Raw genomic sequence first — 15,117 nt, 5'->3', positions numbered from 1 at the left:
GTGCAGCTCCTTGTCAGTGCATGGTGATAATCAGCCTGCTGCCTACAGGTAAACTCATCTGTATCTGCTGTCACTTCCCAAGTATACAAACTGCAAAGGGCGCTGTGCTGTCCTTCAGCCTGTTGAATTCTGTAACCTTAAAGTTGATGAAAATCTGTGCTTTGTTAAGTTGAGGGGGGGAAGCAAGAACAAACTCTGCCAACTGATGGCCTGGTTGGGAGACTTAAACCTGGAAAGAAGTGCTGCTTCATATGAGTGTATTCTCAGCACGGGGATATGAAGGGTTACTTGCTCCTATTCTCCGTAAGAAGAGACTTCACAAGGCAATTCCTTCGTCTTCAGCTGCTAATGCAAAGAGAAATGACTGATGAAGTCCAGGCAACCTGTACTGCTGTGTCGCTGTAGGACTAGTAGAAGTTTTAAGGAGGTACTACACGGTGGCATCTGCACAAGGCACAAGGGATGAATAAGTAAGGCTTTTATGATGGTTCAGAAACAAATAAGTATTGATATTTTGGAATCCAGATTTCAGACAGAGCGTTTATTACAAGGGGTCCAACGGAGGGAGAGGTTGGTGAATGTGAAGCTGAAGGAAGGATAATTCTATTAGTTAAGTTTGCTTGGGACAGCTGATTTAATTTAATGTGTTTTGTTCCTTCAATCATCTCTTAAGGCCCAGAAAACTGTCAGAATTCAGGCAGCAGTCATAGGATATCGAATCAGTCTTTACAGAGCTCCTTGACAAGACACATCTAGCATTTTATCACACAGAGAAGTAGAAAAATAAGGTGACTGTGCTTCATACACCATTTCCAGGGAAACAGATGAAGCTATGAGGCAGGAAGTGAAAATGGTGAAGAAATGATCACTTTCAAGTGCAAGACTGCATGGCAAAAATTGTGTTATCTATCTCCATATCTAGCCACAAATCAACAGGAAAGGTAAGATGATGCAGGTTTGCATGGAATTTGGACCAATTAATGTAAACTTCTATTAATGTCAGTCATTGTCTCATCCACCCATGTGAGACGTGATGAGAGAAACTTCTAGAGGTGCCAAAAAATATGCAAGTTGTTATAGAGAAGTTTGGGATGTATTTGCTGAAACGAAAGCAGCCAAAATCAGGGGACTCTTGCGCAAATATTGGAGTGGTGACTGATTCTTGATTACTCGGCTGCCATTCTGTGAAGAGTCGCTTTGTGGAATCTAAACAGGTGCTTGCCCTCTTCAGTTCAGACACCTGAACCTCCGTGTTTTATGTTGTGCTTTACAGGTGGCTGGTTCCAGACTACAAGGAACTGTAGCCACATCTCAGTGTTAATTACTTACATTAAAGGTGCTATGCAATGGCTTTAAATAAGTAAATTCAGATCTATTTTATGCCATGCTTGTGAGTCCTTATTTTTAATACATGTGCCTGTCTTGATCTTTTCAAGATTCAGATCCAGTATGCAAACCTGTTAACCCATGAAAAACTAACACAGGTACACAGGAAAAGTTGCATTGCAAGACATGGTTTGATTAATTTATAGTGAAACACTTTGAAATGCCTCTCAAATGTATCGTTAATAGTCACTTAATCTCAAAGTTTATTTCACAATGCAATAATACAGTGAGCATAATGAAAGTAAGAATATGTACCGAAATTTTTATATGAAGCTATATATTTTTGAAAAATCCAATGCCTTGAAGAACTAGGTAACATGATCTTTTATAATACAGGAGTATTTTTAATTTAATGCGTGTTTTTATTTATGATTGATTGTATTTGGTATATAGAGATTTGGACCTTGTTAAAATTTTTTATTTACATAAAACCAATTGTGATACTTTCTTTTGTCATGTTGTTGTGAAGCGCCTGAAAATAAAGGATGATAAGGTGCTCTTTAAAAATTAAGTTTAACTTTTGTATGTTGTCTCATCTATAGGAGTTGTCAATTCCTTTTCTATGGAGTGCATTTAGGAGTCAATCAGTAAACACGACTGAGTCACGCCTGTTTCACTAATATTTGGGGAAAAAATGTCTCCTCCAAAGTACTGAAACATACATTCCTGGAAAAATAATGCTCAGGATTCACTGGTTTATGCATCTTGAATTTTGAGAAGTGTTTCCATTTCCTTATCTATGTAATTTCTTCTAAAATATGTAGCAGCTCAGGACTTGGAGAAAAGAAGGCTTGTATCCGTCCTGGAGGAATGACACACTTTGTTAAAAGAACAAGGCAGATAGCAAATACGTTTACCTCAGTACAGCTCCATGATAATCTTCCAGGTAACGTCCTTTGCCAGTCTAAGGGTTGTAAGTGATGTATCTTAAAGAAACTTAAGGAAAAATGTGGCTATTTTAATGACAGATAATCATTACCATTTTCTAATAACTTAGGAAATATTGTAAAGATTTTTTTAATGCAAAGTTTTTAGTGAGCGTTTAGAGTATTTCTGAATAACATTAAGGGACAGCAAATGTATTTTAAATCTAAGAAGAAAGTGGGGTCATATGAAGCCTGTGCTTGCTAAAAAGGAGCATTACTGTGTGCTCAAATGTGTGTAGTTTTTGTTTTAAATTGCAGGGATTCTGAGAGGCAAAGCTCGGGTGTGCTGACAGTAAGCTGCAGTCACAAAGACTGTCATCAAAAACTTTCTAGACGTTATTGTTTTGTTTGTATTACCATGGTATTGATACACTCCTGTGGACCAGAGCAAGCATAGAAACCAAACTGAAAGGCTAAGGAGAAGGAAATCAAATAAGCTGGAAGATCTTCTTGTTACATTAATTTTTTATTTGAAGAAATTTCTTTAAAGTCTAATGGCCAGAGCTATTTTGCGTTTCATGAAATGAATGTATCTGTATGTACTAACAAAGGAGAAAGTAAAGGGAAATGGAAGTTTCATCACTGACTGAGAGTCAGAACTTGGGAGTTCAGAGTTCACTGTGGGGCAGTGTCAGAACACCGCCCTTAAGGTGCAATTAGTTCTTTGCCCTCTTGTTTACCAGCTTCTCCCGCAGGAGAGGCCCAGGCTGTCATGCTTTCTGTTTATGCCTCAGCAGTGTATCTTTGCTTTAGTTATAGCTCTGTAATTGAGGAAATAAAATGAGTCGTCTTGTAGACAGTAGTAGCAGAGTGCAGAACTTTGCACTTGATTTTGCTCTGTTCCAGAAACTAAGACGATAAGAGAGAGAAATTAACATGCTGTGAAATATAAAGATAACATCTGTTTAGACCTATTGGTGTTGGATGTGTTTGTCATTACCCGAGTAGGCACTAAAAAGCTAAACCTACTGATGGCCCCCGTGGCCCTGACATGAACCCGTTGCTCTCAGTGAAACACTAGCAATGCAATAGGAAATCAATAGTTTGGGGGTTGTGCTCTGCTTCATTAAAACTTCTTACACAAGTGAAAACTGCAGATTACGTTTCTGCATCTTGAACTTAATCAAATTTAAAGCTCTTAGGTAGAGGTGTTTGTTTACACACAACGTGAAGTTCTGGCGCTCAGTGAGCTAGAACCAGGGGGGCAATCCCTCAGCAACAGGAAGAACAAAGCATTTGTCTGGGCTGGCGCTTCACGCTTCTGCTTTAAAATGGAGGAAGGATCATACGATTTCTTTTGCTGAGGTATACGTTCATTTCTGTGTTCTTGCAAGAGTGATCCTGGGATCTCTTGTGAAACAATCTTCTGGCAGGGCTGTGAATCAGTTTTATTCTCTGCTGTAAAATTAAGTGTTATTGGACTTCCAGCCAAAGCAGTGCTCTTTCAAGGGTTTGCCAGGCATTCATTTTTACAGATTGTTATTAATCCTTTGAAAAATAAAGGTTAAAGTTTACCTTTTGCTGTGAATGTGATAGTGTTTGGCTTGTTTTCGTAAGCAGCTAGTTCCTGTCAAATGAAGAGATTATCAGTTATGGAGAAATTTCAAGGGCACTGTGCTAAAAACCAGTGTGTATTCAAGGAACTTTGTCTTCATTTAAAATTTGTTATGTTTAAAAGGTAACATACCCCTAAAAGGATAACAGATAAATGCCTTGGGACAGATACCTTAGTGTTTTGAAACTCACATTGTTAAAGGAATGCTTTGCATATGTATTCAAATATACAGAAATAGCAAGATGAATGAGACTTATTATGGAGCTCCCGCTTGTCATAAAAGAAAACATACTGGAGAAGTTATCAGCAATTTGTGTCTGTTACAAGTTAATTAGTAATTCTTTGCAGAGAAGGATGCTGTAAAACAAGCTCAAAATCCACGATCCTTGGCTGCTGCAGTACTTAGCAGGGAGGAGAGCGCATTCTGCAGCGAGCGAAATCTGGAAGAAACAGTCTTGTACCACGATGGGCTTCAGGCTGTCCATTCTTAAAGTCTTGCTTTTCATTCTGTTCACAGTCAGCGGTTCATGGAGTGAAGAAGCAGCTTTAGAACGTAAGACACTTTTGCTTTATAGCTTGTCAGCTAGGGTTGTTTCTATCAAAAGCCCGGCTGACACATGGCAGCGCTGCCGCTGTGTTGCAGTCCCGCGGAGGAGATTCCGCCTACAGTTCAGGTCAACTTTGGTTTTAAATACTGGGGAAACAATGAACACATTAAGACCTTTGTGTGGCAACTGCTTGCCTGTGTTTGTGGTTATGAAGTGGCTCACAGTTCTGGGTTCTGTACTGCCAAGAGTATAGTGATATTTTACAGAGACATGGGTACACAAGACAAAAGGGTTTCGCTGTCATCCGTTATTCTGTACTTCTGTACATCAGAGTTCATGCAACTGCATGAATTACAGCTGAAATACTAGGTGTTCTGGTGGGTTTGAGTCAATCTGTTCAGTGTCAAAAGGATGTGTTTTAAATAAGATGAGTCAGTTCTTTTTCAGTAGGAAAAAATGGTTGCTATATGGGTTAAAAAATTATATGTTCTTTTTATAGCAAGTAGGGAGAAAATCATCAGTGATTAAGAGCATGGCAACCAGAATGCATTGGGGGGAAAAAAGGTTATCTTAAATGAGAGGTTAAGTTATATGGAATTGTCTGTGGATCTGTTAGAGTACTGGTCAGGAATTTCTTTCATGAGAATATTTCCTACAGTTTGATTTTATTTATTTATTTTATTGTTATCACTGTTCTTTACCAGGTAGCTACCAGTACTAGTAATTAGGTATCACTAACCTGATAGAGATGTTAACCAACTGCATGAGGAAGGTATTTTTAGACAGTACACATGTGAAGTACTCTAAGAACTCAACTTCTGGAACTTAATTTACCGCCCACAGTGTTTCCGCAGTAACAGAGGTGGAGGGGAACCAACATTAATGCAAAACAAATCCTTTTGGAGACCAAAATAAGGAATAACACAGGAAAAGGTTTCCTTTGAATTAGAATCAGACTGTTTTGAGTCTAATGGGTTTCATGATTTTTGGCCCTTGACAGCAATTCAGAGATTGTATATAGTGTAATTTAGATGCAACCGATGTGATAGATATCATTAAAGTATAAGCCATACAATTTATGGACTAACTGGAAGATGGATACAAATTCTAAGTAAATTAATTTAAGCAGATAAACCTTCATTTGTTAAATAATTCCAGAATTTTGGAGGGACAAGTCACTGGAAAGTAAAATTTAATATCGTCTACAAAGTACGTCGTATGAAGCTTAAAATTCCTGATTTACTTAGAAATACAGCCCACTAACAGTAAGTTACTTTGATTGTATTAGATAAATATTTGTTTTATTTTAATTTACAGCCAGCTGCACTACAGTTGAGGACTTTGGTGCCTGCCTGGGTAATACAAGCAACTTCTGTCCTACCGATGTTCCTTGTCAATGTAAAGATGAGAAACCTTTTTGCAGGTAGGGCGTGGGGTTTTGTTCAGATATGCACTATGTAAGTGCAGCTTGTCAAATATATTACTGTGAACTAAATGAACTCTTAAAAGCAGAGGGTACATTTATTCTGTCACCCCCCTGTGGGCTGTGTCGCTGCATTTTCAGTGGAGGTGTGTCAGTGTCAGAAGGACAGGCAGCAGCGTGACGTTTCAGTCACATCTATGTAGTCTGGTCTGAAAATGCAGCAGCTTTGCCATGCTTACAGCTGGCAAAAAGATCTTTGACCTGAACCTTCCCATCACTTGGGTGATATACTTTGTTCTCAGCAACATGTATTATCTCGGACTCAATCGAATGTTACCTTGGGCTTGGTTGACCCAGAGCCTGGCATAGAGCATTTGCATCAAATCTACACTAAGATCTGTATTACTAAGATAGGTAATCTTGAGGCAAACAGGAAAAATACTGACTCTCTTGACCTCTACAGTATTTGGTGATAAATAATTCAATAGCAAAATATTTTTCTTTTTTTATATTATTATTTTTAAATTAAAATGATGTTGCTAAAAGTTAATATTTTTATTTCTAGATGTGATTACTTCAGAGTGGGCTGGCAGGAGTATTGGTACATGGGTCCCAAATGTAACCACCTTTGGAACACCTTAGGTTTTATTTTAGTATCCATCCTTCCTGCACTAGCACTGGTTATCATCGTCATTGTAATATGTTACTATGTCTACCGTTGTAAAAGTAAAAAAGCTGGGTAAGTCACTCTAAATGTAGTTAAAGGGGTTTTATAATCAAAATGGAAGTAAAGCAAAAGTCTGTTATTCTGATCAATTTTCAACCTCTGGCTGTTTAAATCAAGCAGCGTGCACAAAGCATCCCCTACCAAAATATTGCTTGCAAAATTTAAAATTAAATCAAAGCATCACTAGAGTGCTTAACTTCATCATAAGCCATTGCCTCTCTTCTTTAGGGCTAACCAGGCAAGCTTTAAAGATTAATAAGTACACTTATTGCTTTTACTCAAGACCACCAAGTCTGTCTTGCTGATTTATTTGCTACTAAGCGTTGCATTTTTTCCTACAAGTTTAAAAAGGGAAAAAAAAAGAATAAGACCCATAAACATTGACAAGAGTTTTGGCAATTAATCACGATTTCTCCTATTCTTTGGTCATAGGCATTGGCAATCTGAGCTGCTTTTTGCTTTCAACACTTAAGCTTTTATTCTTTGTTTGTTTTCGCACTGATACCTGTCCCAAGTACACAGAGAATGGTTTTTATTTCTTTGAGCCCCACTAGTGCGTATCCCTGTACTTCCTCTATCACAGAAAAAATGTAGTTATTCATAGCTCTCACACAGTCATGGCCACAATACAGCTGAGCCTATGGTAGGGCCATGGAACAAATCTGCAGTACAAAACTATTGCTAATGCTCTAAATTTGCATTGTTCCCCCAACCAGGAAACAGGCAAATTCTTCGTACAGTGGAGCACAACATAACCCTGCGTTTGCTGCTGAAAGGGCTGGTAGCTTAGGGCACCTCTATCAGCCGTCGACAATGGTAAGAGATGGGGAGGGGCACATTGCATGTTCCTAATTCTAGTGGGAGTCAGATGTGGCTTTGTGATTCAACAGAACAGTATATTAAGAGCAAAAAAAGGTCATCAGGTAAATTTGAAGGTAATCTGAGTTTAAAATCTTCATTTTATTTTCCCAGTATTTGATTAGTATTTGATTTCTAATATCATCTAAATGCATGCAAGAAGGTAAAGCTCTTCAAGGATGAAATTAAACTAATTTGCATAGGAGAAGACAAACAGATAGGGTTTCTTTTAAAAGGATGTTCAAATAACTATTTCCTTTTAGGCTAGTTAGATGACCAGCATTAAAAAGAGAGATAATTTGAATAGGAGCTCAAGCCACATGCTACATACGCAGAGGGGAGGAATCTGGAAGACTGTCCAGAGCTAACCAGTCTAAGCATCTGAAGAGCCATTCCTACATTCTCATTTGACTGTTGACTAGTCACATTTCACCAGACGAAGGGCTGGCTGTTTGTCTTTGAGGGTTATCCACAAAATTCCATGAGGTTTTGGGCAGTATTCATGTGAAAACATGCTAAAATGCAGAATACATCATTATGTGCTCATAGTGTAAATTAGTTATTAAAAAATCAGGCATCTATTCAGGGAGCTGTTCAGATTGGACGGGTGCTTTCAGGTGGGCAACTTGCTGATTAAACTGACTGGAATAAATGCTTCAGCCTCGGGTGAGCATACACTGCCTGGGCCAAACCCGGCGCAGGCCACAAAGCAAAGTGCATGAAGTGCCAGTGTGTCCGTTGCAGCTCAATCAATGGCTTGGATGCCCCCAGTTAGAAATTAGATTGATATATTGATAGCACTTCAGGTATTTATGTTGCTTATTTTTTCTTCACGCTTCTATTCCAGGCTGTTCTCAGTGGGTTGAGTGCCTTGACTCAGTCAGTCTCTTCCTGTGTTCTGTTTCTATAGTCACAGAGGGAAATCTTGCAAGTGCAAGATGTGTTGGAGGACAGGTAGAGAGGTCTAGTAAAGATTTGATCTATGTTGTTTACCTTAGAGGCAAGAAATCAGGCTTATTTCTGTAATGAAGATGTATGTGGTCACCAGCTGGCGCAGCGAAGCATAATTGTACAAATCAATTATGACAAACCAGGTGGTAGAGCTGAGATTCTGACCCTCTGTGAATAAACGCCACCCAGTTCTGCAGGCCCAGAGACTAAGATTAAAACTTTAGAAAGATTAGAAATATTTCTTTCAAATACACTTTATTCAATTGGAAGTGGAATGAAAATGCATGGAATGGGTGAGATTGCAATAATGTGACCCTCCTGTCTTTCCATGTTGTGTGATGCTTTCTGATGACAATTTTAGAGGCTGGGGAGGGATGAGAAGGATGTAGCTGTACCAAATGTCTTCTCTTTGCCATCTCTCAGCTGCCTGATCTAGGAATGATGGTACAGAACTGCTTCTAGTACCTAACATAAGCATTGTTGGCAGATTTCCAGCTATATCTGTTTGAAAATCACTGCCTACAACAGAGTTAGGTTTGGGGCCAGAATATTTAACCATCTCCGTGTTTATTATTTTTTTTCTAGAAGGGAGAAACCCCTAAATCAAATCTGAAATTAAATTACCTGCATCACCTTTGTAACAGAGCATTTCACTGGGACATCTGCAACGTTTCTGAGATAGAGCAGAGTTGTTTATGGGATTTCAAAGGCTATCTGTGATGGAGCTGGGATCTGAACTTTGAGCCCCCAAGGCCCGATGCTGCCTTTCGAGCAGGTTAACGCTCTGCCATGCTGATTTTCTCTGTTAGGCAAGATGTTTGTTATAGTAGAGGTCATCACCCAAACTACTGAGTGCCACAGAAATGGATGGATAAATGCATTTCAAAAACAGAATAGGAAATACGAAATATAAAGAAACATGAAAAGGAATGTATGGGGGGGTAATTCCCTCATTCTGTACTTTAAGAGGGGTTTTTCATGTATCTAAGGATTGTTTTCTGTCTGAGAAAAGAATGAGAATAACCTAGGCTGACCTAATTTCTTGTTAAATATATTTGTAATGTCTGAGTGTCTTGGAAATGATGTGGGGGGAAAAAAAATAAGAAGCATGAGCCCACCTTCACCAGGAGATGGTGCTGTTTAATTTTTAACTAATGTTGTGTCCCTGGTGCTGGCAGTGCCCAGGTGGGAATCAGACCAAACCTGCCGGCTGTGCTGGGGGAGAAGCCCCCTGCGCAAGGAGCTGCTCTGCCCCAGGGTTGCAGTACCTGCTGCTTTCTCCTGCTCCTGACTGCGAGCTGCAGCCACAGGCAGCCCTGGGATGTTTCTGCCTTCTTCATCTCCCTGCCAGCTGTGGTAGTGATGAAAATATGAGCTCACACCCCCCACCCTGCTCTGCAGGCTGCCCAGCCCTCAGCCCAGCTGTCTGAGGGGTAACAGAGGAAACCGAGATCTGCGTTTGGTAGCATCAGCTCTGGCAGCTCAACTGCCTGGGACATTGTTTGGAAAATAACTTCAGGTCGTTATATTCTTAATGGATATCACTTTTTATGAGCAATATAGAATCTTTATTTTGTTTCTTCATTATATTTTCCTTTTCGCTGCCGCAATACATTTGGCAGGACAGCAGCCAGTCTTTAAAAAACACTGTTCAATTGATCTTAATTGTTGGTCACTGTCTTTAGTTCAAATTTTTACTCAGTTTTGCATAAATGAGAGGTAGATCCACTGTTATTTACGGAGTGCTATCTTTCTGAAATGTTTCATCATAAAAGACTCAACAAAATGTCTAGGCCTTGATAAAAGGGTGCTGGCCTCTTTTCCCAAGTGACAGGGGACAGGACGAGAGGGAATGGCCTCAAGCTCCGCCAGGGGAGATTTAGGCTGGACATAAGGAAAAAATTCTTCACAGAAAGGGTCATTGGGCACTGGAACAGGCTACCCAGGGAGGGGGTTGAGTCACCTTCCCTGGAGGGGTTTAAGGGACGGGTGGACAAGGTGCTAAGGGACATGGTTTAGTGTTTGATAGGAATGGTTGGACTTGATGATCTGGTGGGTCTCTTCCAACCTGGTTATTCTATGATTCTATGATTCTATGAAAATGCTTAATGCCTGATTTACTTAATTATGCAGAGAATTCCCTGGGTGGGATTTGCTCTGTTGTATCTTAGAGGTAAGTTTTCTGCATCATCCAAATATGTAAAGACTTTTCGTCTCCTGAATCTTTTAGATTAATTGAACTTACGCATTTGAAAGTCTGCCTATAAAATGTATAAGAAAAAATGTATTTCATACCTGATAAATCAGTTTTTAATACAGTTTTTTCCATCAAGTCCACTGCTAACATATCGTACCTGGTGAGCTGTTTTTCTAATTTGTTAGGATGCCTGGGCTGGACAAATTCCAAAAGTTGTTCTGAAAAGACAAGATTTTGATGATGACCCAACCCCAAGGTAATTGGAAAATTACAGGTATGCTGCTGGTTTTCTGTCTTTTTTTGCTCGTTTTCACTTTATACTCTGGTTTGGAGACTGAGAATGACTTTGTAGTTTTGCCAGTGGCAGCTTTTGACTGGATTATTCGCATCCATTTTGTGGCTTGAGTCTTTAATAGAAAGAGATTATTTCTCTGGGTTTTTTTCTTTATTCTCCTCTACTATGCGTAGTTCTAACAGCATCACTGCAAGAATCCTAGGACTATTCTGTACACTATTACTAAATGCAAACTAGAACAGGGGGCTGAATTTATCAGCTTGCTGTCTAATACTTAGTCTGTTTACCTAATAGATGACCAAAAAGAAAGTATTTCTCTTGTTGCTGAAGCTAAATACTACCGTACTGATTTATCCAAAGACTTGTATGGTTTTCCTCTAATAACTACAAATGTATTAATTTTCATTACTTTTTAAAAATGCAGTTTCCTTTAGTTGTGCTTCCTCTCTTTAATCCTCACTAACACCAGCCAACTGTTGCAGCTTCTGCCTGCAGCTTTTGCAGAGAAGTTGTTTACCACGAGGCAAATAAATGAGAGCAGAACATTTGCCTCATAAGTAGCAAGGTTCTGCTGCAGAAACAGACTGGACCTTTCTGAAATTTCGGTCCATCAGGAACATCTGATTCTTTTGATATCAGCATTGAGAATGCTGAAGGAACACCTATTGTGAATTTAAAATGTCTTCAAAATAATTGTAGGAATATAGAAAATTAGCTCTTAGGGCACTGTTTGGTGGGGGGGAAAAACTCAAAGAATGTTCCTTCTTTAAATTCACTTTTTTTTCCTGTATTTGCAGGATGAGGGTTTGGTAGTAAAGTGAACTTAAAAGACAGAACGTTTAGATGTGTTAATGTTATCGCCTCAATTTCATGCATGCAATCATGACCTTCATTATCTTTGTATTTCAGTTTAAACTGATATGTGAAGTAATTTGCAGTATATTATTACATATATTTTTAATAACCCCTTTTTTCCTCTTTTCTATAGTCGCATGCATCCTCAGCCGTTAAGGAGACCAGATGCAGCAAAAGAGCATTTTTCTAATCAACAGCCTCAATATGAGAAATTCAGCTATCCAAGCAATAACTTGACTTCTGCAGATCATGCAGAAGGGAGACAGCATTGGGTATGTATTAACAGACCTACGCGTATATGATGTATAATTCTCTCTCTTGGTTCTTAGTACAAATTATCATAGTTCAAATTGGTAGTATTTATGTCACTAAGTAAAGAAGTGAGTTAATAAAAAGCCCAGAGCCACCTTTAGTATAGGGTCAAGAGAAATGTCAGTGCCATATCTGGCTGTGTCTTTTCTTCCAAAGTAGCCATGGGATTTCTTTGGCTGTCCATTTTAGGCCACGTTTGTTCTGAAAGAACCCCTCAATAGCAACAAAATGTTCTGAAAGAACCCCTCGATAGCAACAAAATGTTCTGCTGTTGCTGCTTTCTAGCTGGCCCTGCTGAAATGTTTTTAAATATTTCAAAACCTGTTTCAGTTTGTGTGCGCAAAGTCTTAATACAGAAAAATCATAGAATCGCAGAATCACTAGGTTGGAAAGGACTGAGATAGTAATAAAATAAATCTATGAAGTAGATACAGATTATTTGAATAGCAAGCATACTGGGGAGTGTATGTGAAGCTACTGATTTAATTCTAAACTCTTTACAGAAATACTAAGCACCAGTTCATCTTGGAATGCTGCGTAATCAATGGATGATCCAAATGCTGAGAGATCAGTAAGACATTGTGGGCTGGGACACAGAGGAAACAACTGTAACTATTAGAAAGCACTAAACATTATCACAAAGAAAAGGTATAGAATGTGATTATAAAACAAAAACGTGATAGTAGCATCTGATTTGTTTACTGTGTAATTGAAGACAATTTCTTGTGCCTGCTGTTCACATAGTTATTTCTAAATATTGCTCAAATTGTTGCGCATCTGTCGGGTTCTGGGGTTCTCTTGTGATTAACCACATGTCCTAAATGGCAAGAAGTACCTGTCACAAAAACCTGCCCTTTCTCAGAAGAAACTTGTGAGAAGGGGAAGAAGTCTTCAAATTCAAGTATGAAAAATATGCATGCTAATCATTATATATTGTTCCTTGTTTGCTTCCTAGGATGATTTAAATCCTTATCAAAGGGAAAGAGGGGTAAGGAGTTGCATATTTTCATATTTCTTAGGAAGGCTTGCCAAAGACAGCTTTTGCAGCTTAGGGGTTTATTTCTCAGTGTCCATTTGGCTCAGCCATTTACTTGTGGTGTTTGCTCCACTCTGTGTTGTGATCTCTCCAGATGCTGGCGGGTTATGGTTCCGAATCTAATGCTGTTATTAGGACCTCAGCTTATGAGCCCATTCCCTTACCCCTTGCTTCTTTTTCACTTTGTCTTCCTTTGTCATCTTGTTGATCCTAGCAGCTGACATGGTTTGTCTTTCAAAATGCAGCTGCTTGCTTTGTAACTTGTTTTGTAAATAATGAAAATAAATGAAGCTATGGAAAATTGACTGCCTTGCCACTAATGAACAAATTAAAGATGCTGTAGTCCTGGATGTATTTCCAATTTTCCAAACAGTTTCAAGCTCATTAATTTAACATTTATTTTAAATGATTCTTTGCCTTAGTATTAAGGCAAACTATAAGACAGAATCCTAAGGCTTTTAGAAAGGTGAAAATATTGGCATTTCTTTTATATAAATCAGAATGCTTTCCTTGCCACAGCTCCTTAACTGCATCCTGGCACTTTCACCTCTCTCTGCAACTGTTCCTGCCCAGCCTGTATTTGCTTTCCTATGCAAGTGCATCAGCAGAGAAGCCATAAACCTATTCAGACCCCTTCAGTTTGCTTCCTGTTCCGTGCAGGTATTTAGGGAATAGGTACGGCTTCATGCTGAGGACAAAAGGAAGGCGGCTTCAAAGCGGGCTTTGGTTGTTCTTGGCTCTGTAACTTAGCTGTCAGCCTAGCTGGTATTCTCTAATCTTCAGCCACAATTACCTTTTTTGTTTGTTTGTTTCTCCCTTGATATAACAAATCCCAAGTGGGTAAGTTGAACTGTTTTTCTCCTGCTGCAAGTTACCTGTGGGCATTTAAGCCTGGACCTAGCTCATACTGAGGGTGGGTTTGCTGACTGTTAAATCATCTAATGCCGGCAGAGGAATTTTTCATGGATAGTTGAAATTGGAAGCACCAAAATTCAGGAAAAGGAATCTGAAGATTTTCTGAACGTGCACTGCTTGCAGACCTGCAGTCCAATGTCTTTGGAGACTGCAGGCAGCCTAGAACAGTGCTCATACAGATTGGCATTGAGCATTTTCTTGCTGGTTACAGCACAAAGCAGCTCAATGTTATTATCAATAACATCTGCACAGCCAGCCTAAAGAAGCACCTTGTTCTGTCATCACCAGAGAATGAAGCGTGGAAGAAAGCCATTGCTTTTCCTTGTCTCACCCACTGTTCTTTCACCGGGCACGTTCAGTAAAAGCATCCTACCGTCATCCCATTATTTTTCTATTTCTATCCGAAATGAGAGAAGTGAAAATGGTTCTCTCTCCATTGTCTTCAGAAACATCTAGAAACAGTGTTAGTACATTTGTTGAGGTCCGGGACTATCAGTTCAAACTATTTTGATTCCAGAAAATTGTATCCTAATGTATCAGTGAATTGCTTTTATCCTGTCAGGCCTCAGCCTCCACTAGTGCCATAACTTAACAAACACTGGTTGTTGTTGACCTCCAGCTCTATTTGTCAACCTGAAAATGATCACAGAATTTGAGTGTTCAATACGATATTTTGCCACTTATTTGAAAAGGAATAGGAGAAATATATACATGGTGCTGGCAAGAGAAGAGCTATCTGAAAGGTGTGCACTTCTGCTGTTTAAATTGAAATGAATGAAGTTTCACAGAGAATGAAGCTTTCATGGTTGGACTTCTGCTGCCTGCTCCTGATGCATTTAACCACTCATGGTCAGGTCATTCATATTAACATCAGGCAATTGCATGTGAAAGAACGGTGTGAAGAAACTCCTTGAAATACTCCTGTGTCACCTCTAGCAACAATGAGATATTAAGGAATACCTTTCTGAATGCGCCATCTGCCCAGCAGTGTGCTTTGGTTGTTTGCCTCTTACTGGAGAGCAGAGCAGCTCTGCAATTCTTTGAAATCTTTGTGTTCTGAACTGGAGGGTAAGGAGCAATTCCGGCCATCTGCTGGGTATCCTGGTTATGATCTGCTTACCTCCCCCATCAAG

At 39.3% G+C, this 15,117-nt stretch overlaps 1 protein-coding gene across 4 annotated transcripts; it reads left to right on the top strand.

Annotated features, from left to right (window-relative positions):
- The first annotated feature begins 834 nt into the window (after window positions 1-834).
- On the top strand, window positions 835-13,249 carry LOC138726107 (uncharacterized). Of its 4 annotated transcripts, none has more exons than XM_069867544.1 (9): window positions 835-941; window positions 2,154-2,272; window positions 4,385-4,420; window positions 5,733-5,838; window positions 6,404-6,577; window positions 7,282-7,381; window positions 10,757-10,827; window positions 11,855-11,993; window positions 12,537-13,249. In XM_069867544.1, exons 1-9 carry the CDS (start codon window positions 862-864, stop codon window positions 12,543-12,545), a joined length of 834 nt encoding a protein of 277 aa, XP_069723645.1. In that variant the 5' UTR covers window positions 835-861; the 3' UTR covers window positions 12,546-13,249. The 4 variants fall into 4 exon arrangements, with proteins under 4 accessions (XP_069723645.1, XP_069723644.1, XP_069723646.1 ...); XM_069867543.1 differs by having other exon boundaries at window positions 2,151-2,272; window positions 12,537-13,248; XM_069867545.1 differs by lacking the exon at window positions 4,385-4,420 and having other exon boundaries at window positions 2,151-2,272; window positions 12,537-13,248.
- The last annotated feature ends 1,868 nt before the right edge of the window (window positions 13,250-15,117 follow it).

Source organism: Phaenicophaeus curvirostris, chromosome 13 (assembly GCF_032191515.1).
Source record: "Phaenicophaeus curvirostris isolate KB17595 chromosome 13, BPBGC_Pcur_1.0, whole genome shotgun sequence".
NCBI classification, from domain to species: Eukaryota; Metazoa; Chordata; class Aves; order Cuculiformes; family Cuculidae; genus Phaenicophaeus; species Phaenicophaeus curvirostris.
Note: the sequence above shows the minus strand (reverse complement) of the source record. Positions and strands in the feature narration are given on the sequence as shown.